At 41.3% G+C, this 22731-nt stretch overlaps 1 protein-coding gene across 1 annotated transcript in view; it reads right to left on the minus strand.

The window, feature by feature from the left end:
• Positions 1 to 5412: 5412 nt before the first annotated feature.
• The window catches only part of LOC126162147 (uncharacterized), a 45561-nt gene continuing 28242 nt past the window's right edge, over positions 5413 to 22731 (minus strand). Inside the window, exons 2-3 of the mRNA XM_049918443.1 lie at positions 8511 to 8608; positions 5413 to 8426 (exon numbers count right to left, since the gene is read on the minus strand). Of these exons, the coding sequence (XP_049774400.1) occupies positions 5499 to 8405 (2907 nt within the window). The 5' untranslated portion in view covers positions 8406 to 8426; positions 8511 to 8608 and the 3' untranslated portion in view covers positions 5413 to 5498. The remainder of the gene's footprint in view (positions 8427 to 8510; positions 8609 to 22731) is intronic.

Consider the following 22731-nt stretch of genomic DNA (forward strand, 5'->3'; position numbering starts at 1 on the left):
TATTCTAATTTGTAATTAGTGGTAGTAAATTTGGAGGGATAATTTTATGTTTATTTTGGGATTCATTAGTATTTTGTTAGTTTATTGTGGCACTGTACGTGTGCAAAAGGGGGAAGTTTAGGCACTGAGGGTGCACGAAGGTCAGTGACCTCGTGGATTTAAGTAAAATATGTATTGATTTATGCTTGTATGAGAGTGTGGCAAAGAATTTAGTGGTCAATTTGAAGTGTATTAAAAATTTAATTGTATGTGCATGCAATATTTGGTGCTTGGAGGTAGGAAGGATTGATTAAAGTTAATTAAATAGAGCTTATGGGAATATGAGTTTACTGTGATTCAGTTGTTTGCCATATGACTTTGTACCTAAAGTATCGTTTGTGCAGGAGGGGATCTTCAGCAAGCATCCTGGTTGTTTGGGAAATGGTTTGTTGAGGGGTTTCTACTTTTGGTTTTCGTTGCAGACAGATTTGTCACGATAAACGGTGGAGCTCGGAATTCAGAGGCAGACACGATTTCTGCGAGGCACTTGGTCAAAAGACTGATGTGAGTTGATCAATACTTTGTGCGGAAATCCGTGTGAGCTTGTGTAGTGCGACGGAAAACATTAGTGCAAGAAGGCACCTTAACGCTGAGTGATTGGCACAAGAAGCGCTTACAAAATCGCACATAAATGAAAGCTCATTTAAAAATTTTATACCTTGTCCAAAAAAAATTACATGCACGCATTTATTTAATATGCCGTTTCGTACATAATTTGTGTTCGTTTAAGTTTATTTCGAAATTCATGCTGCTCCCACGCCACTACAAAAATCTTGTCAACACCATTGGCCTGGCGTTTTAATCACTTAATTCTGTTCTTTGAAATTTGTATTGTGTGTACTTGTATGAACTGAACATTCTTGCAAGCCAGAATGTTAATAAGTGGAGGTGTGTGAGGTAACGGGCGAGTTGCGGCACCCTGGAAATATTCTGTGTTTGGAGTTGGGGCGGCCGCTCAGGACGCTCGTCAAAGATGCGGCTCGTTAGCAACCGCGTGATGCCGCACAATAGCTGGACCACGTGGTGCCGAACGATAGTTGGGGTCCAGGCGTGGCGTGGCCGAGAATTCCATGTTGACGCTGTGACGAGGACGCTGCTTTGTGTCGATGAAGGAGATGTCTATACCGGGAGTGCCAAAGATGGCGGACTCTGTGAAACCCTTCGACCATAAATATAATAGACTGGCCCTGACGTCATTTTCGTGGCTCCAACATTTCTGGGCTAAAGTCACGTGAATGTTGGCAAAACATGGTTGTTTCGTGTTGCGCTTCTGGCTGTACTCAGCGTTTTGTCGGGGGAAATGGCATTACATTTCACGTGTGTTTCTACGATAATGCAGATGCGTTTATTGAAATCTGCTGAAGTGACTTTTATATGTTTTTTTTACACTTGAAATCGAGTATCACGTAAAATAAAGTGTTGAAAGTGATGCCTGTAAAGTCAGACTCATATTACATTTTGGAAAGTGTCTGTGATAATTCGGTTACAGAAGTAAGTATAAGTGTTTCTAGTTCCTACTCATAGGTTCTCTAAGGATGAAAACCGAAGACAGCTTTGGATACAGGCCCTGAAACGGAAAAACTTTAAGCCATCTGCACATAGGCGCCTTTTTGTATATACAAGTGAGATTATAGTAAGGTAAGAGCACCTATAGTCGACACATTAAGAGCATTTTTTTCTACCTTCTAATACTATTAAATAAATGTAGGTTCCAAAATTATTTTCTGAAACTTCAGAGTCTCACCTTTCATCTAAAATATCATTTTTTTAAACTGATAGTTTAAACTTTTGTAAAAATAGTAGGAACTGAACCTTTGAAGTGCACCTAAAATTGATATTCTAAAATGGACCTGCTCCTAAAGTCGACAATTTTGGGACCTATAGTTGACATAATTCCCATATCCCATTTTATTTTATAAGTGACTAGAGCTCAAAACGCGGCGAATCCAATATTTAAAGTTTTGACACGAGCCCACTCTTACTGTTTAAAAGAATTTTAACGACATTTTACTTTAACTGATAGTTTATAGTAATTTAGTCCCACTGCCCACCAGAGGGGCCTTCGATATATTTTTTAGATCTTATAAATGGTACTGTGAACAAATCCAGGTCAAATGTAGTTCTGACATAATTTTTCGCAAATAAAAAAGTAATTTTTGTTGGAAGCGTTTGGCAGTCAATTGAGAAATGTGGGTAAAATACGATACAAACACAGGATGGCAGACCGCTCATTTGAAATCCCGCCATGTTTTGCCAACAGTCACGTGGTTTATGTAGCTTCTGCACAGCAAGGCCAGTCGACTAGTATCTATGGTCGAAGGTGAAACCATAATAGCAGACATATCACAGTTCGTACAGAAATTAATAGTAGCCAGATGAATCATGATACCCCAAAACGAAACATGAACATTACTATTATTTGCACGACGATTCTGATGGTGTAATCAGATTTTCAATATCTTTATTAGTTTAAAGTATAGTATCTGACGGTAAATTATACAAGTAACACCCAGCAACGAATTTCCAAAATGTAAACGTTTCATCCGATTTCGTCGATCGACGTGTCTTTAGAAAACTATTAGTGTAAACCTAAATGGGTATAAATTACCGGCATGTAACTTGAATAGTACATGAGTTATTGAAGGTTAAACTGGCTGATGCCTAACGATCGCGTCAGGCCATAACTACTCCACAGTTACCCGAAAAAACGGTAGCAGAATGAATATAAATATATTTATTCATCTATGTCTTTTTTATATCCGATATATACTATTCATGACTGGCAAGATATCGGTCCCACGGGCTCCAAAACCTTCCAGAATGTTTTAAGTTCAAGCTTAAAGTCGGATAACAAATGACAAAAGAAATATTTTTCGTGTGATATAATTAACAATTTTCTAATTTTTTCCCTTTACTTGTACAGTGAAACCTTTCTTCCCGTCAAATTTCATGATCATGCATGAAGGAGAAGTACCTTACAGTTTCTAATGAGGGAGTATCAAAATATGTGACATGAATGGCCGTATCTTGTTATCGCATTGACTTAAAAACGTAACATTTTTACACCACCAAAGGGCTACAGACCTCAGTCTGTGACATAAATTTCAACTTCATACGTCTATCCGTGCTGAGAAAAAGGGCTCTTAATAGACTGACAGATAGACGGACACTATGACAGCAAATGACCAAAAAATTTGTTCGTGTCATATAATTAAAAATTACTGTGAAACCTTGCTTATTGCCAAATTTAATGATTCCAGATCAACAAGGAGTACCTTGTAGATTTTAACGTCTGAGTTTGCGAACATAAAATTATTTGACATAAATGGCAGTGTCTTTTGATTGCATTGACTTTGACGTTTATTATACCGAAAGGTATTGTAGAGCTTAATCAGACATATAATTTTGAGCTTGATACGTCTACCCATTCCTCAGAAAATGGGGTCTTAGCAAACGGACGAACGACAGACGCACAGTCTAATAACAAATGACTCTTTTTTCGTGTGATATAATTTCAAATTAACAATTTTCGGATTTTTCCGTTAGGTTGTTGTGTGAAAGCCAGCTTCTCGGCAAATTTCATGATTCTAGATCAGCGGGAAGTCCCTGTGTGTTTCAATGGTTGTGTTTTCGAATATCGAAATATGTGACTTAATTTGCCTTATCATTTGATCGAATTGGCTTAGATACTTCACTTTTTTTACATCACCAAGAGAACTTGAACCTCAATATGCGACATAAAATCTACCCTTTCCTGATAAACAGCGTTTTGAACAGTTGGACAGACCGACAAACACACAGACGGACAAAAAAGTGATCCTACTCTGAAAAGCCAATGACACTGGTACACCTGTCTCATATCATCTCGGGCCCCCGCGAACACGGAGAAGTGCCGCAACGCGACGTGGCATGGACTCGACTAATGTCTGAAGTAGTGCTGCAGGGAACTGGCACCATGAATCCTGCAGGGCTGCCCATAAATCCGAAAGAGTACGAGGGGCTGGAGGTCTCTTCTGAATAGCACGTTGCAAGGCATCCCAGATATACTCAATAGTGTTCATGCCTGGGTAGTTTGGTGGCCAGCGGAAGTGATTAAACCCAGAAGAATGTTCCTGGAGCCACTCTGTGGCAATTCTGGACGTTTGGATGCCACATTGTCCTGCTGGAAGTACCCAAGTCCATCGGACAGCACAACGAACATGAATGGATGCAGGAGATCAGACAGGATGCCTACGTACGTGTCACTTGTCAGAGTCGCATCTGCTTGAACAGTCCCCTGCGGACATACAGGGTCCATGGATTCATGAGGTTGTCTCCACACCAGTTCCGAGCGAGGTGGCGCACTGGACTCGTATTCGGGAGGACGACGGTTCCAACCCGAGTCCGGCCATCCTGATTTAGGTTTTCCGTGATTTCCCTAAATCGCTTCAGGCAAATGGTGGGATGGTTCCTTTGAAAGGGCGCAGTCGACTTCCTTCCCCATCCTTCCCTAATCCGATGAGACTGATGACATCGCAGTTTGGTCTCCTCCCCGAAATCAACCCAACCCAGTCCACACCTGTACACCTCCATCCGCTCGATACAATTTGAAACGAGACTCGTCCGACCAGGCAACATGTTTCCAGTCATCATCGGTCCAATGTCGGTGTTGACGGGCTCAGGTGAGTGTAAAGCTTTGTGTCGTGCAGTCATCAAGGTCACACGAGTGGGCCTTCCGCTCCAAAAGCCCTTATCTATGATGCTTTGTTGAATGGTTCGCGCACTGACACTTGATGCCCAGCATTGGAATCTGCAGCAGTTTGTCGAAGATTTGAAGTTTTACTAGATTCCTGATATTCACGGTACATTCGTGAAACGGTCGTGCGTGAAAATCCCCACTTCACCGCGACCTCGAAGATGCTTTGTCCCACCTTCAGACTCACTTAAATCTTGATAACCTGACCCTGTAGCAGCAGTAACCGATCTACTGACTGCGCCAGACATTGTTATCTTATATAGGCGTTGCCGATCAAAAATGGTTCAAATGGCTCTGAGCACTATGGGACTGAACATCTAAGGTCATCAGTCACCTAGAACTTAGAACTACTTAAACCTAACTAACCTAAGGACATCACATACATTCATACCCGAGGCAGGATTCGAACCTGCGACCGTAGCGGTCGCGCGGTGCCAGACTGAAGCGCCTAGAACTGCTCGGCCATATCGGCCGGCGTTGCCGATCGCAGTGTCGTATGCTGCCTGTTTACATATCTCAATATTTGAATACGCATGCCTATACCAATTTCTTTGGTGCTTCAGAGTATAAAAGTTCCTTTTTTATCGATTGAGGTACTGAACCCTAATAATAAAACGATGTTTTCATGTTTACTGTTTGTATTATTTGCAAAGAACAAATAAAAGTACATAAATGTTTTTTAAAGTCATAATTTGGTTATAGCCAATCCTGGTTCACTCGCATCCTACAGAGGGGCTCTCAGCGTGGTCTTGTCCCTGGCTTTCTTTACATCTCGCCTCCAACTATAAACTGGAGTCTTTTTCGCGGACTCCAGTGTTTGCAAGACGGAGCGTGGAGCGCGACCTTCCTCCATGTTCCTCACGTGGTCCGAATACGCGAGCTGCTGTTGTCGCATGCCCGCCAAGGACCTTGTGTCGGCCCGCGTTCTCATGTTGTACCTCCTGCAGCCAGAATTCGTGGAATGTCGGAGGTAGCGATCTTCCATGGACTTCATGCGGGGAATGTCTGACTTGGCCGATATCCAACGCGTGGCACTCCCGCGCACCATTCTCTCCACATATTCAGAATCGAACAGAGCCTCCTTGGTCCGTTTCCCTACAACCCTGTGGTTACCGACGATTCCGTGCTTCGCAGCGTTGAAGAGCCGGCCCGCATCGCCGATGCGCCTGTTGAATTCCTCGGCTGTCAGGCGAGGACCTATACAGAGTCCGGAATACGAGAGACAAGGCACTTCCGATATGGCACGGCCGTCGATTTCCACTGTCCCAACGTCTTCACCCGCCAACACGGACATTACCCGCGCATCCTCTGCCAGCAGATGCAGACGTTTTCCTTTCGTCTCTTCACACCAGACGTCCAACTTGTGCTGCAGTTCTGTTCTCGTCGCAGCAAGGAGGACAACTTGATCGCAATATGCTGAAACTGATACCGGCATATATTTGCAAATGCTCTCTTTTGTTCGAGCCTGATAACTATTGAAGACATCATCCAGTACTAGGATACTTATATAAGAGGACAAACTGTCCTGAGGTCTTAGCGAGAAACCTGTTCCAAAAGCTCTGGACAGCACGTTTCCTGTCCGCACGTAGTTTATTCTTCCTTCGAATAAACTCAGAACAGCGAGTCTGGTGCTGGCAGGCACATGTTTTCGAGCTAGGGTATCCATTACGACACTCAGTGCAAGTTTTCCTAACGCTCTCTCTAGGCTGATGTGGCAAAGATGAAGTGCAGTTCTTCGCACGTTTGACAACTCAATAAGTTGTCGAATGACGAATGCGTGATCATTCTTGGATCTATTTCGTCTGTAACCACACTGAGCTTCATTTAACTTTTCTTCCGTTCCCTTCCGGATGCGTTCCTCTAGTATCCTGGCGTATACCTTGGCAGCCGTATTTAGGAACGATATTGCTCCGTAACTCTCACAGAGCGATCTATCTCCATTTCTGTAGAAAGGAAAAACTATAGTTTCTTTCCAGTCCTCTGGGACCTTCTTATCCTTCCACGCCATATTAAAAATCCTGAGAAGTTCCACATGTCCTTTTTCTCCCATATGCTTAACCATTTCTGGCGTTATTCTGTCATGACCAGCGGATCTGCCATTTTTTATCTTCTGTAATGAATTCTTCATTTCATTTCTGCTGATACTTTCTCCCACCTCATTTTCTGGCTTTTGCAAACCTGGATCTTCGGACAAAGCAAAACGCTCTTCGAAGTACCCGCGCCATTTTCCCACAATTTCATTCATATCTGTAAGGAGCGACCCATCTGTAGACTTCAGATTTTGTTTAGTACAATGCGCATCCCGATTCACCATCTTCAACACGTGGAAAAAGAGTTTCTGGTCTTCAGTGCGCGGACTTCCTAGCTTGTTTCCAAAATCCGTCCAAGAAAATCTTTTCGCTTTTTCTACAGCCTTTTTGGCCGTCGTTCTCTCAGTTTTATAGTCCGACATGTGAACATGGTCACGTTCGATACGACAGTTACGCCACGCCACCTTCTTCCTCTGCACAGCACCTGCCACATCGTCTGTCCACCATGCCGTCCCCCGTCGGTTACAGCACGGCCTGCTAGTACCACACACGTTCTCGGCTGCTTCGAGTAATGCGTTTCTCAGACTCGACCACCTGTCTTCTAGACTCGCCGCACTTTGTTGAGGATTCCTGCTCAAAATATCTGACACATGGTTTTGATAACTCGTTTGAATGGCTTGTTGCCTTAACAAGTGATACCTTATCTGAGTGTCGATCTCATTATGTTGTCTGCATCTATTTACGCCATCTTTAGTGGGCTTCTGCTCCATCTCCATTTCCATTGTTACCAGACGGTGATCCTTTATTATCGCATCATCATGCGCTCTTGTGTCTCTGACGAGAGGCAACATGCTTCTTTTGACAATACAGTAGTCGATCATCGACTGTTGTATTTCCGTGACTTCCCCTCCTGCGTTTTTTAGTTCACAATATCTGGTGTATTTTTGCCCGTCTTTGTGTTCGAAAAAAGTGTTAAGTATCACTAAGTCGTTGGCTACACACAACTGAAGTAGAAGCTCTCCGGAGTCTGACATTACGTCCTCTCCTTCTTTTCCAATCACATTGTCCCACTTTTCCCCTTCTATTCCTACTCTTGCATTGAAGTCTCCCACAATTACGATGTTATCTTCCTTTGTTTGATCGATAGTATTTTGCAGCTCGTTGAAGAACTCCATCTTATCTACCTTCAGGCGGCAATTATCTGGACCGTAGAAGACAAACAGCGCAATAGAGTGACCTCTTTCTACAATATGGGAGACCAACAGCCTTTCATTTACCCCTTTCCAGTATTTCACATTGTTCTTGTACTCCCCACGTAGTATCAGTCCGACCCCAGCCCTGGCATGCCCGTATGTGACTCCCTTAAATAGCAGGTCGCAGTCGCGACCTATTTCTTTCCAATGTGAACCATTTTCATCTTTCAACTTGGTCTCTGTGACACCCAGGTAATGCAAGCCAGTTCTCCACATTTTTTCGGTAACAATGTCCTTTCTCCTTTTCATAAAGGCGCCACCAACATTCCAGCAACCGAATATAGCACAGCTCCGTTCTTCCGAATTTGACTTCGCTGCCGCCATGTTGACTATTCCCCGCAGAGGCATCGGTTCATCCACCTAGATCAGCTGTAACAGTAAATGGGTGAAGTGTGTAGCTAGGCTACTTTCCTTTTTCTGTTACATACTTATAATGAAAGGTTTCATACAAACCAAAGAGTGTATTCATTGACATCTACTTTCCTCCATTCCTCCATCCAGGTAGTCTTAGTGCTGTTTCCCTTACGTCTCTGTACACGATCGGTTAGCCTCTGTAACAGAAAAGAATGTTATACACAGTCAGCACTATATAAATTACGTGACAAAATTTTCATGAGCTTAACTCATTTCCATCTTCACAAGAAGATTTGTCCACAAACCTGCTACTGAAAGAAGTATCGTCTTGAATTCTTATACAGATTAAATCGCTAGTGTGTATACAGGATGAGTGCAAACTCTACTAACAGGCTTTCAGAAGTTGTTCAACATTGTTAAGTGATTTGACGTAAGGAACGCTTGGTTCCCAGTGCCTCTCCAAATAATCATTCATTCCGCCTGTTACCCCAACTTTCCCTGTGAAAGTGCTGCACTGAGAATATCTGCATACCCGTACAAATTCGTGTAATACAGCATGTGTGCCATGCTTGTAAATAGAACATTTCCATTGAGTCAACATTCTCGCTGTTGGCAACATAGCCTTCCTCGCGCTTCTTTGCCTTCATACTTCACTTGGCTACACCCCAATCCATCAAGCGTTTTGACCGCCACTCTGTAGGTACCCCTTTCTTTTCAGTGAATCCACATTATACTTGACTCAAATGACAGACTTTGCTTCTATATGCGAGGTGTTTTTCCTACTGTGGATCTTTCTTCGTTACACACCCCTTTCTGCCGTTAGGGAGTATGTCTTCTTTATTTGTTAGTTGTCTGACAGCATTCTTAATTCAGCCACGAGTTTTGGATACGTCAGGTGTGGTGTCAGAGGCCTCTAAATATAGAACAGAGATACTCCAGTCACGAAGCCCACTGCAAAGTTGAAACGTAACGAGCCTCTGGAACAGAATGACCTTCTCCGTGTCAACCAATATGGATTCTGAAAATACCGGCCACGTGAAACCCAACTGAGCTTCTATAACAAGACATCCTTGAAAGCTGTGGACGAAGGCAATCAGGTGCATAGAGAATTTCTTGACTTCCGAAATGCATTTGACTCAGTACCACACCCATGCTTATTAATAAAACTACGACCATATGGGGTAACAAACAAAATGTGTGGCTGGATTGAAGATTTTTTGGTAGGGAGACGCAGCGTGTTATCTTGAATGGAGAGTCATCGACAGATGTAGAAACGACTTCAGGCGAGTTGTAGGGAAGTGTCTTGAGACCGTTGCTGTTCATTATGTACATTAGTGACCTTACAGACAATATTAATACCAACCTCAGACTTTTTGTAGATGACTGAGTTAGCTATAATGAAGTGTTGTCTGGAAAACTTGCACAGATATCCAGTCAGATGTTGATAAGATTTCCAACAGGTGCAAATATTGAAAATTTACTTTAAATGCATCCCTCCCTCCCTCCCGTGACCCATGGACGTTACTGTCGGTCGGACGGCTTGCGTCCCTCAGCAATACAGACAGCCGTCCAGCAGCTGCAGCCACAACGGAGGGGTATCTGTTGAGAGGCCAGACAAACGTGTGCTGGAGACGGGCAGCAGCCTTTTCAGTAGTTACAGGCACAAAAGTTTGGGTGATAACTGATCTGGCCTTCTAACATCAACCGAAACGGCCTTGCTGTGTTGGTGCTGCAATCGGCTGAAAGCAAGGGGAAACCACAGACGTAATTTTTGCCAAGGGCATGCAGCTCTGTTATATGATTAAATGATGATGGCGTCCACTTGGGTAAAATATTCCGGAGGTAAAATAGTCCCCCATTCGGAACTCCGGGCGGGGACTACTCAAGAGGACGTTGTTATCAGGGGAAAGAAAACGGATCGGCGCATGGAGTGTTAATGCCTTTAATCGGACAGTTAGGTTAGAATCTTTAAAAAGGGAAATGGTTAGGCTGAAGTCAGACGTACTGAGAATTACTGAAGATCGGTGACAAAAGGTACAGAACTTCTGATCAGGTGAATGCAGGAGTGGATTTAATAATAAGTAAGAAAATAGCAATACGGTTGAACTATTTTGAACAGCATAGTGAACGCGTTACCTTAGACAAGACAGACATGAAACCCACACTTACCACAATAGTAAAAGTTTATATACCAGCTAGCTCCGCAGATGACGAGGAGATTACAGAAGTGTATGATGAAATAAAAGAAATTATTCAGGAAGTTAAACGAGACGAAAATATAATCGTGATAGGGGACTGGAATTCGATAATAGGAAATGGGAGAGAAGGAAAAAAGAATAGGTAAACATCGACTGGGAGGAATGAAAGAGGAAGCTGCCTGGCAGAATTTTGTACAGTCGTGAACACTTGTTTTAAGAATCATGAAAGAAGGTTGTTTACGTGTAAGAGACTTGGAGACACAGAGAGGTTCCCGATTGATTATGTAATGGTAAGATAGAAATTTTGGAACCAGATTTTAAATTTTAATATATTTCTAGGGGCAGATGTGGACTCTGACTACGATTTGTTGGCTATGAACTGTAGATTAAAACTGAAGAAATTGCAGAAAGATAGGAAATGAAGGAGACGGGACCTGGATAAGTTGAAAGAACCAGAGATTGTTGAGAGTTTGACAGGGAGCGTTAGGCAATGGTTGACTGGAACAGGGGAAAGGAATACAGTTGAAGAGGAATGGGTAGCTTTGAGAGATGAAATAGTGAAAACGAGCATAGTATCAAACAGGTAAATAGTCAAGGCCTAATAGGAATGCAGAAAATGAAGGGGGCGAAAGGGAATATAAATGTCTAAAAATGAGATTGATAGGAAGTGCAAAATGACTTAGCAGGAACGGCTAGACGATCAAGGTAAGAATTTAGAAGCATATTTCACTAGAGGGAAGAAAGATACCGCCTAAAGGAAACTTAAGGAGGCCTTGAAAAGAGAAGCAACTGTATGAACATCAAGAGCTCAGATGAAGAAAAAAAAAAAACAGTCCTATGCAAAGAAGGGAAAGCTGAAAGGTGGAAGGAGTATATAGAGGGTCTGTACAAGGGAGATGAAGTTGAAGGCAATATTATAGAAGTGGAAGAGGACGTAGATGGAGATCGAATGGGAGATATGATACTGCGAAAAGAAATTGACAGAGCACTGAAAGACCTAACTCGAAACATATCCCTGGGAGCAGATGACATTCCGTCAGAATTACTGAAAGCCTTGGTAGAGCCTGCCATGACAAAAATCTTCCATCTGGTGTGCAAGATATATGAGACAGGCGAAATACTACCAGACTTCAGGAAGAATGTAATAATTCCAATTCCAACGAAAGCAGTTTCTGACAGGTGTGAAAATTACATGGCTACAAAAAACTAACAGGAATTCTTTACAGAAGAATGGAAAGACTGATGGAAACCGACCTCAGCGAAGATCAGTTTGGATGCTGGAGAAACAAAGGAACACGCTAGGCAATATTGTCACTACGAGTTACCTTAGAAAATAGGCTAAGGAAAGGCAAACCTAAGCTATAACATTTGTAAACTTAAAGAAAGCTTTTGACAATGTCGACTGGAACACTCTCTTCGGAATTCTGTGCGTAGCAGGGTAAATGACAGAGAGCGGAAGGATATTTACACCTTGTACAGAAACCAGACCGCAGTGATGAGCTGAAGGGCATGAAAGGGGAGCAATGGTTGAGAAATTAATAAGACAGGGTTGTAGCCTGTCGCCGATGTTATTCAATTTGTACTTTGAGTAAGCAGTAGAGGAAACCAAAGACATGTTTGGAAAAGGAATTACAGTCTAGGGAATAGAAATAAAAACGTTGAAGTTTGCCAATGACATTGTAATTCTTCCAGAGAGAGCAAAGAACATGGAAGAACACCTGAACAGAATGGATAGCGTTCTGAAAGGAGGATGTAGAATGCCCATCAACAAAAGAATAATGGAGTGCAGTCGAATTAAATCAGGTGATGTTGAGGGAATTAGATTAAGAAACGAGACGCTCAAAATAGTAGATGAATTTTGCTATTTGAGCAGCACGATAACTGATGATGGCCGAAGTAGAGCGGATATAACGCACCACAGGCTATTGATTTCCAAATTCTCAAGATCTTTAAAAAGAAATTACATCAGCAAATTATCACTGCCACGAAATTATATAAAGGGAACAGTATTATACTTTTGAAAAACGTGATTATGTGGGTAAAGTTTATGATTTTCTGAGACCCACATCCTTCCAAGTCCTTCCTAAAGACCCTACTAAATTATTCGAAGATGATATTCAGTGCACTGGTGGACTGGGGGGGGGGGGGGGGGGGGGGGAAGGGTTGGCCTGCCCCAGACCTCTTGTCCTGAAGGGATCTCCTGATCTCGAGGGCCTCGAGAGTTGTAGCCCCCCCCAGGAACAAACTATTTTTAATCAAATCCAAGGCCCCAGTATCATCAGCAAATAAAGAGTCAGTTTGGAGTTCGCGGCACCATACGTTTGCAAAACAGAAACTTATATACCTACTTACCTATTATCAGCCCGTGGCAATTGTCAGTGGCCGTGTTCAGAATTTTTACAATTATCGTAAAACGTTGCATGAAACCTAGAAACTGTAGAATGATAACCAGTTGTCTGCTAGACACAGTTATTCTACATGAAGCATTTTTTGATACCTAGGTCATTTACAAAGGTGTTAAAAATACGCGAATAAGTACAGTGAAGAGGTTACCAGGGATTTATTAATTTTTTAACTAAGTATTAAATTTTTAAAATCACTTTTTCAAGGTTATACATAATTATTACGTAGTTTGTTTTTTCGACATGAAAATCCAACTAGATGAACTAGAGGACATGTCAAAAGATATTCAACAGCAGTTGGAAAAAGAAGGGCTGCATAGTGGGTTGTTCAGGGACCAAGGTTTTGACAGTGCTGCATCGCTGTCGGGAGAAAGTCGAGGAGTACAACGAAAAATTCGAGAAGTCGAACCAAAAGCTCTGTTCTGTCTCTGTGTTAATCATCTGTTAAATCTTTGTGGAGTGCATGCATTCTCATGCGTTCCGTCTAGCTTCACCTGTTTTGGAACTGTGGAGAAGAAGTTATATTCATTTATCTCATCTTCTACATACTGATGGGAATTACTTGAACAAGAGACACGAAAAAGTTTGAAACTGTTGTCTGATACTAGCTGGAGGGTTCACTGCCATTCAGTTAAACTAATAGAAGAAAACTTGGAAACAGTTGTGAGCACTTTGAAAGATATGCAAGATCCAGCCAAGGGAAATTTTGATATTAGATCTGCACCAAGCTTACCGCTTTAAGCTAAATATGATTTTACGTTTCTGTTCTACGTCGTCATTAGGCACACTATACTGGAGGAAGTAAATTTAGTCCAACAATATCTATAGTCTCCAAAACTGACTTTGTAAGAAATACTCGCCAAATTAAAAGCCCTGAATGAGAGTTTAATGACCGAACGAATTACAGTTGTTAATAATAAACTTTTGGCACTAAAAAATACAGTGATATATACATTAACATTGACTGACGAGAAAGAAGGAGGGTAAATAAAACATGCTGGGTGAACTAGCTCCGGACACTGGACTATCGATTCTAGAAGTTCTTCGGTAAATGGTTGAATGCACAGACCAATTTGTATAACAATTGTCACAACGATACACGCCTGGAAGGAAATTACTTAAATTTTTCAGGTTGTTGAAACAAAATTTATGCTTGAAGTTCCCGATGAAGCTCAGGCTGTAGCACTGGAGAACATGGTAGAAATTTGCAATGAGTTTGATACGGAGCAACTGCTGCAAGAAATAAAAAGGTGTCATAGGCGCCGGCCGGTGTGGCCGAGCGGTTCTAGGCGCTTCAGGCTGGAACCGCGCGACCGGTACGGTCGCAGGTTCGAATCCTTCCTCGGGCATGGGTGTGTGTGATGTCCTTAGGTTAGTTAGGTTTAAGTAGTTCTAAGTTCTAGAGGACTGATGACCTCAGATGTTAAGTCCCATAGTGCTCAGAGCCATTTGAACCATTTTTCATAGGCATCTACATGAACCGATACAATTGTGGAAGTTGCTGCTAGATGGACAGCCCAAAAAATCCTTCAGTTTATACTTTAAAATAATTAAATTGGACTTCAGTGATTCATTACCCTGGACGTCACTTCTTGACGATTTGTGTCTCAGTCACATCTTGGAGGCAAACTTTTCTCAACTGAAATCAATAAAAAAATTTTCTTCACATTACGATGTATCAAGAAAGACTATCCAATCTACCCATTTCATCAACTGAAAGAGAAGCTTCAAATACATTTCAACGAAGTTATTGAGAATTTCAGTACAGTAACTACACAAAACTTGTAGTATTAGGCTGATGGATAAGTTCGTACCGTTTTTTTTTTTTTCATGTTGGTATTTCGGTTGCTTTGGGTTTATTTATTTATTGTCATATTTTATTTGTAGTTCACTGTTGCTGTATCAGTTTACATATTGTCATTTTGTCATCTGCAGATAGTGAGTGGAGCTGTGGACGCTAGAAAAAGGAGTGCGAAGTGGGGAAAACGAAATCTTTCCGACGTATTCTTCCGTTTTGAGTTCAATAGAGCGGTGACAGCAGCGGAAGCAGCTACAAGCATTTGCGCTGAGTATGGGGGGTAACGCTACAGGACAGAGCACGGCAAAAATATGGTTTTCTCGTTTTAAGGAGGGTCGTTTTCACATTAGTGACTCTCCACGTTCAGGAAGACCTTCAGGATTTGATGAAGACCGTTTAAACGCATTAGTCCACAATGATCCTGGTCACTCTACTCGAGAAACGGCAAATGTGATAAACTCTGATCACCTCACTATCATGCGACATTTGCAAACAACGGGGAAGTCTCAAAAATCAGATGTATGGATACCACATGCTCTAAGGCAATATCACAAAAATCAGCGGGTGGCCATACGTGCATCCCTGCTTACTCGTCATCAAACGGCTTATGAACAACATCAACCATTACTATTCTGCATCGCTAGTAGTGACGAGAAATGGTGATTCTGTTAACACAAGGAAAAGGAAGGAATGGCTGAACCCAAACAAAGCAACAGCTCCCCGTTGGGGAGTCTGGTGAAACAGCGACGATGTGGTGTATTACAAATAGCTTCCCCTTGCTGTAACTATCACTGCTAACATTTATTGTCAACAACTGGGACGCAGTCCAAGAACAACAACCAGGAAGACAACGTGAAGTTATGCTACTCCACGATAACACCCGCTCGCATTATACTAGACCAGTGGTTCCCAACAGGTGATCAGCGGATCCCCTGCCAGAGAGGTCCGCAAGATGCTATTAGAATAAAAAATATATTAAATATATTCCGTACGATAACAGATTTTTTGTTTTGGCCGCTTTCTGCATCAGCAGAGCTTTAGCGAACGCTAACTTCTGCTTCTAGCTTCTTCCTAGAGCCAACTGACACTATAGTTCAATTCTTTTATCTTGGCGGCTCGCGCATGCCCGCCCAGACGCGGGAGATTGCTGCGTTGCCAGTTGCACACGACGCACGCGCCAATAGACGCAGCGCCATAGTATAGCATAGTTCGCAAGCTTACGTGTAGGGGGGGAGCGTGCAGTTCATGAAGTAAAGCCACCACGGCCGCATTAACCCTTTCGCTGCTACAAAGACGTGCTCCCTGCATTCCGCGCTGTGCGCGATTTTGTCACTGCACTGCTCGCCTGTGCAGACACATCGTGTTCCGACTGCTTTGACACTCTTATCAATCGATTCCACAAAAACTATTTGGCCCAAAAATTAGATTTTTACACATCTTCTTGACTGATACCTTCCCCCCCCCGGTGGTCTAGCGGTTCTGGCGCTGCAGTCCGGAACCGCGGGACTGCTACGGTCGCAGGTTCGAATCCTGCCTCGGGCATGGGTGTGTGTGATGTCCTTAGGTTAGTTAGGTTTAAGTAGTTCTAAGTTCTAGGGGACTTATGACCTAAGCTGTTGAGTCCCATAGTGCTCAGAACCATTTGAACCATTTGAACCTTCCCCCCATAAATGACTTAATTTTGTTTCGATGTTCAACGCAGTTATTATGCAGCATTAAATACAGTAAACCATTGCACGAAATTTTGAAGAGTTTGCAGAGGTAAAAGTCCATAGAGAATACTTTCCGTATGGTCGATTTTAGTTGCCACAATGTTGAGAATGAAATGTGGACAAGATACCTAAATTTCATATAAAATTTACTGTATAACAATAGCTCATTTAAGTACCACATAGGTCTCGTATGTAATATTGAGAAATATTCCGTCTTTCGCGACTGTAACAAAAATTTTATTTACATTGAGCACGTTTGGCTTTATTTTAAAGCACTTCAATCAATCAAAAGGAAGTAGACAAAATACATTAAACAAAACTGTGGACTTACAAAAACATTAGGACTTGAATATACCGTCTATCAGCGAAGTGCTCTGAGCTATGTCAAATATAATTTTTGTGTGTGGCACACACAAACATCATTTATTTGCTAAAACACTGATCTGCCAACACAAACGTTGAATATTGTGTTACCGCAGCACAAAACTATGAAAGGTGACTTGGCAATGGAGGAGACAAAATACTGTCCACTGAAGATGCTTCAAAAGAGAGAAACGCGTCTGGTCTAAATAAGTCCCTTATTACAGTTGCAGAAGAGGAATAAATTTCAGTACCATTGGTAAAACTGCGACTGTGGAACAAATACAAGAAAGAGAACATGAGTACCATTGTGTATGTGCCATACCTTTCCTTGATTGAAGTGTTTTAAAATAAAGCCAAACGTGTCTGGTGTAAATAATACTTTTATTGTTGTTGTTGTTGTTGTCTTCAGTCCTGAGACTGGTTTGATGCAGCTCTCCATGCTACTCTATCCTGTGCAAGCTTCTTCATCTCCCAGTATCTACTGCAACCTACATCCTTCTGAATCTGCTTAGTGTATTCATCTCTTGGTCTCCCTCTACGATTTTTACCCTCCACACTGCCCTCCAATGCTAAATTTGTGATCCCTTGATGCCTCAAAACATGTCCTACCAACCGATCCCTTCTTCTAGTCATGTTGTGCCACAAACTTCTCTTCTCCCCAATCCTATTCAATACCTCCTCATTAGTTACGTGATCTACCCACCTTATCTTCAGCATTCTTCTGTAGCACCACATTTCGAAAGCTTCTATTCTCTTCTTGTCCAAACTAGTTATCGTCCATGTTTCACTTCCATACATGGCTACACTCCATACAAATACTTTCAGAAACGACTTCCTGACACCTAAATCTATGCTCGATGTTAACAAATTCCTCTTCTTGAGAAACGCTTTCCTTGCCATTGCCAGTCTACATTTTATATCCTCTCTACTTCGACCATCATCGGTTATTTTACTCCCTAAATAGCAAAACTCCTTTACTACTTTAAGTGTCTCATTTCCTAATCTAATTCCCTCAGCATCACCCGACTTAATTTGACTACATTCCATTATCCTCGTTTTGCTTTTGTTGATGTTCATCTTATATCCTCCTTTCAAGACACTGTCCATTCCGTTCAACTGCTCTTCCAAGTCCTTTGCTGTCTCTGACAGAATTACAATGTCATCGGCGAACCTCAAAGTTTTTATTTCTTCTCCATGAATTTTAATACCTACTCCAAATTTTTCTTTTGTTTCCTTTACTGCTTGCTCAATATACAGATTGAATAACATCGGGGAGAGGCTACAACCCTGTCTTACTCCTTTCCCAACCACTGCTTCCCTTTCATGCCCCTCGACTCTTATAACTGCCATCTGGTTTCTGTACAAACTGTAAATAGCCTTTCGCTCCCTGTATTTTACCCCTGCCACCTTCAGAATTTGAAAGAGGGTATTCCAGTTAACATTGTCAAAAGCTTTCTCTAAGTCTACAAATGCTAGAAACGTAGGTTTGCCTTTTCTTAATCTTTCTTCTAAGATAAGTCGTAAGGTCAGTATTGGCTCACGTGTTCCAACATTTCTACGGAATCCAAACTGATCTTCCCCGAGGTCGGCTTCTACCAGTTTTTCCATTCGTCTGTAAAGAATTCGCGTAAGTATTTTGCAGCTGTGACTTATTAAACTGATAGTTCGGTAATTTTCACATCTGTCAACACCTGCTTTCTTTGGGATTGGAATTATTATATTCTTCTTGAAGTCTGAGGGTATTTCGCCTGTCTCATACATCGTGCTCACCAGATGGTAGAGTTTTTTCATGACTGGCTCTCCCGAGGCCATCAGTAGTTCAAATGGAATGTTGTCTACTCCCGGGGCCTTGTTTCGACTCAGGTCTTTCAGTGCTCTGTCAAACTCTTCACGCAGTATCTTATCTCCCATTTCTTCTTCATCTACATCCTCTTCCATTTCCATAATATTGTCCTCAAGTACATCGCCCTTGTCCGTAGCGTATACTTTCTGTATGGTCGATTTTAGTCGCCACAATGTTGAGAATGAAATGTGGACAATATACCTAAATTTCATATAAAATTTACTGTATAACAATATCTCATTTAATTTAATTACCACATAATTGAGAAATATTTCGTCTTTCGCGACAGTAATAAATGTTTTATTTACACTGGACGCGTTTGGCTTTGTTTTAAAGCACTTCAGTCAATGAAAGGTATGGCACATACACAATGGCACTCATGTTCTCTTTCTTGTTTTTGTTCCACAGTCGCAGTTTTACCAATGGTACTGAAATACTTCTGCAACTGTAATAAGCGACTTATTTAGACCAGACGAGTTTCTCTCTTTTGAAGCATCCTCAGTGGACAGTATTTTGTCTCCTCCATTACCAAGTCACCTTCCGTAGTTCTGTGCTGCGGTAACACAATATTCAAAGTTTGTGTTGGCTGATCAGTGTTTTAGCAAATAAATGATGTTTGTGTGTGCCACACACAAAAATTATATTTGACATAGCTCAGAGCACTTCACTGATCGACAGTATATTCAAGTCCTAATGTTTTTGTAAGTCCACAGTTTTGTTTAATGCATTTTGTCTACTTCCTTTTGATTGATTGACGTGCTTTAAAATAAAGCCAAACGTGCCCAGTGTAAATAAAACTTTTGTTACAGTCGCGAAAGACGGAATATTTCTCAATATTACATATGACACCTAAGTGGTACTCGCGCTCAGTGTAAATAAAACTTTTGTTACAGTCGCGAAAGACGGAATATTTCTCAATATTACATATGACACCTATGTGGTACTTAAATGAGATATTGTTATACAGTAAATTTTATATGAAATTTAGGTATCTTGTCCACATTTCATTCTCATCATTGTGGCAACTAAAATCGACCATACGGAAAGTATACTCGATGGACTTTTACCTCTGCAAACTCTTCAAAATTTCGTGCAATGGTTTACTATATTTAATGGGGCATAATAACTGCATTGAAAATCGAAACAAAATTAAGTCATTTATGGGGGGAAGGTATCAGTCAAGAAGATGTGTAAAAATCTAATTTTTGGGCCAAATAGTTTTTGTGGAATCGAATGATAAGAGTGTCAAAGCAGTCGGAACACGATGTGTCTGCACAGGCGAGCAGTGCAGTGACAAAATCGCGCACAGCGCAGAATGCAGGGAGCACGTCTTTGAAGCAGCGAAAGGGTTAATGCGGCCGTGGTGGCTTTAATTCATGAACTGCGCGCTCCCCGCTAAACGTAAGCTTGTGAACTATACTATACTATGGCGCTGCTTCTATTGGCGCGTGCGTCGTGTGCAACTGGCAACGCAGCAATCTCCCGCGTCTGGGCGGGCATGCGCGAGCCGCCAAGATAAAAGAATTCAACTTATAGAATTAGATAGAGGCAAATAGTTCTGCTGTATGCCGTTAGACAGCGCGCGCTGCCTCTTTGCAGCTGACAACTGACAGTCACTTTACACAGAAACTCGCATTTCAGACGACAATCGGCCATTGTTAATTTATTGTTTATTGCTAGTGCTTTCACAGACCGTGTTGTTTACATATCCAATATTCTCTATTAAAACAGTAGTGTTTGTAAAGCGTTGTTTTTCGCGGAAGCTACATTTCGCGTAGTTAAAAATGGACCGTTGGTAAAGTGGTTCGTTAAAACGAGAAATGCCTACAGAAATAATGGACTCAAAGGTCAGATTGAACTCATCTCATTAAGAACTGAAAATTAAAACTAACTGTATACTGATGGAGTACTCTGTTGTAACTGTATTTTTTCAGATAAATAATACCTTGTATGAAATTAGTGTCTTCTTATTTTTTGGCACATGCCTACTCAATGTAACTCAAGTGTGGTACACTTGAAAAACCAATACAATCAGTTTTAATTTTTTCCTGTCTTTCTCAGTTCATAGTCAATTTTTATTTTGTTAAGTGGTTTGTTATACTAAACACCCAGATTTGAAGACAAAGATTTTGAGCAATAATCAAAAATTTAACAATAATAAATGTGACTAAATTGAAAAAGTTTTAAGTTCAGTATTTTTTCAATAACGAATATGTCAATGTTTTTTCTAAGTACCAAAAATAGAAAACGTATAAATAGACTCATAATTTGGCTTTTTTAGGCACTTGATACTGTGATATGAAAAGGTACCAATCATGCTCGATGAGGGGGTCCTCGAGAAAATTTTATTGGGAATCCCTGTACTAGACTAACAATAAACACTTACAGGAGTTGGACTGAGAAGTCATTCCGCACCTACCTTATTCATCCGATTTTGCGTCCTCAGATTTTCATCTTTTCCGCTTTAAATTGAGCAGCCTTCAAGGAATTTCCTTTCCGGATGAAAATGCACTCCAAACGTAGCTCGATAGTTCTTTGCCTTAAAACCAAGTGGTTTCTACATTCGCAGAACCGTAAAATCACCCCAGCATTGGCAGACTGTTGTAAGTAAAGGAGAATATAATCTTGACAACTAAACTCTCTGTTATCTGTATCTGTTGTGTTTATTAAATTTATGGAAAGACACCATGAACTCATGCAGTAACCCAATAGAGTACTTTCAGTAGTACCAAGTTCCGCGCTGGTCGCGATTCGACACAAGATGCAGGTCGACCTGCGAGGCCAACCTCATTCATTACAAGCATTACAACTCAAGCACCCACCCTATACCCCCGATCTCTTCCCATGCTATTATCACGCCTTTGGCCTCTATAAAAAGGCCTGGAAGAGTCGACAATTCGTATCAGATGAGGATGTGCAGCAGGCAGATATGGACTTTACACGCAGCATTACATGGTGTTTTACCAAACAGGTATCTTATACCTGGTACATCGGTGAGTGATTACCTCAGCAGTAACAGCAGTTTTACCTGATTGTCATACCGATTCTGGACTGTACGGCCTTTGATGAGAAACTTATTGTTAAATTTTCTTATTCTATCTTTATTACTTCTTAGCACACTACCTAATGGTTAATGTGCTGCATGCTGATTCATTCCTTAAGTTCCTCACCTATCTCTTTAAGTATGTATATTGTAATTACTAGATATTAGAGAACTCACATTATAAATAATTGATTTTTTATGTCAGCCATCACATCTCTGGTATTGACTTTTTGAAAATGTACATTACAAGTACATTAATTTCTAAGCAGCTGGGAGACCTCATTTAGTTTTGCCATCTCGGGCTTCGAATGGACTTACTCCACTACTGATACAGCAAGGCATCTCCTTGTTGACTGCATAAAAGAAGTGAAGGCCGCGCCATCCTTTATTATCACAGAAAGTCTTACAAGTACTTATTAACAAAAAGATCTGTCTATCTCATGCTGTGGTAATTGAGTTTCCTTTGATGCCTGCAGATTGTTTTCCAACATGCCAGTAGGGGAATGTGTCAATATTCAGACAGAATTGATGTACAGGTTTAATTTCAACACTGTAAAATTGAATGACTTGACACTGACCACTCAAATATGCTTAGCACAAGACTGCTTCCAGTTCCAAAGGAGTCTGCATAAACAATTTGATGGATTAGCTACAGAGCCCCCTCCTAGTCCACTTTGGATGAACTGAACAGATTTTTTTTTTTTAAAAAAAAGAACTTTTGAGTGAAAACATTAAATACTGATTTAGTCAAGTAGATGATGTGGTGCGAATGTGGACTGAGTCAAGCAGATATGTGGTATGGATGTGGACTGCCACTATAAGACAGCTCAACACGTTTTTGTATAAACTGAATAAAAGTATTCAGTTCACAATGGAAATTGGTAAAAATCCATAAACGTCAGAGATCTCACCATTGACATCAGCACTCAGACCACTGTTTCAAATTTTTAGAAAAACTACA

Source organism: Schistocerca cancellata, chromosome 2, assembly GCF_023864275.1.
Source record: "Schistocerca cancellata isolate TAMUIC-IGC-003103 chromosome 2, iqSchCanc2.1, whole genome shotgun sequence".
Lineage (NCBI taxonomy): Eukaryota > Metazoa > Arthropoda > Insecta > Orthoptera > Acrididae > Schistocerca > Schistocerca cancellata.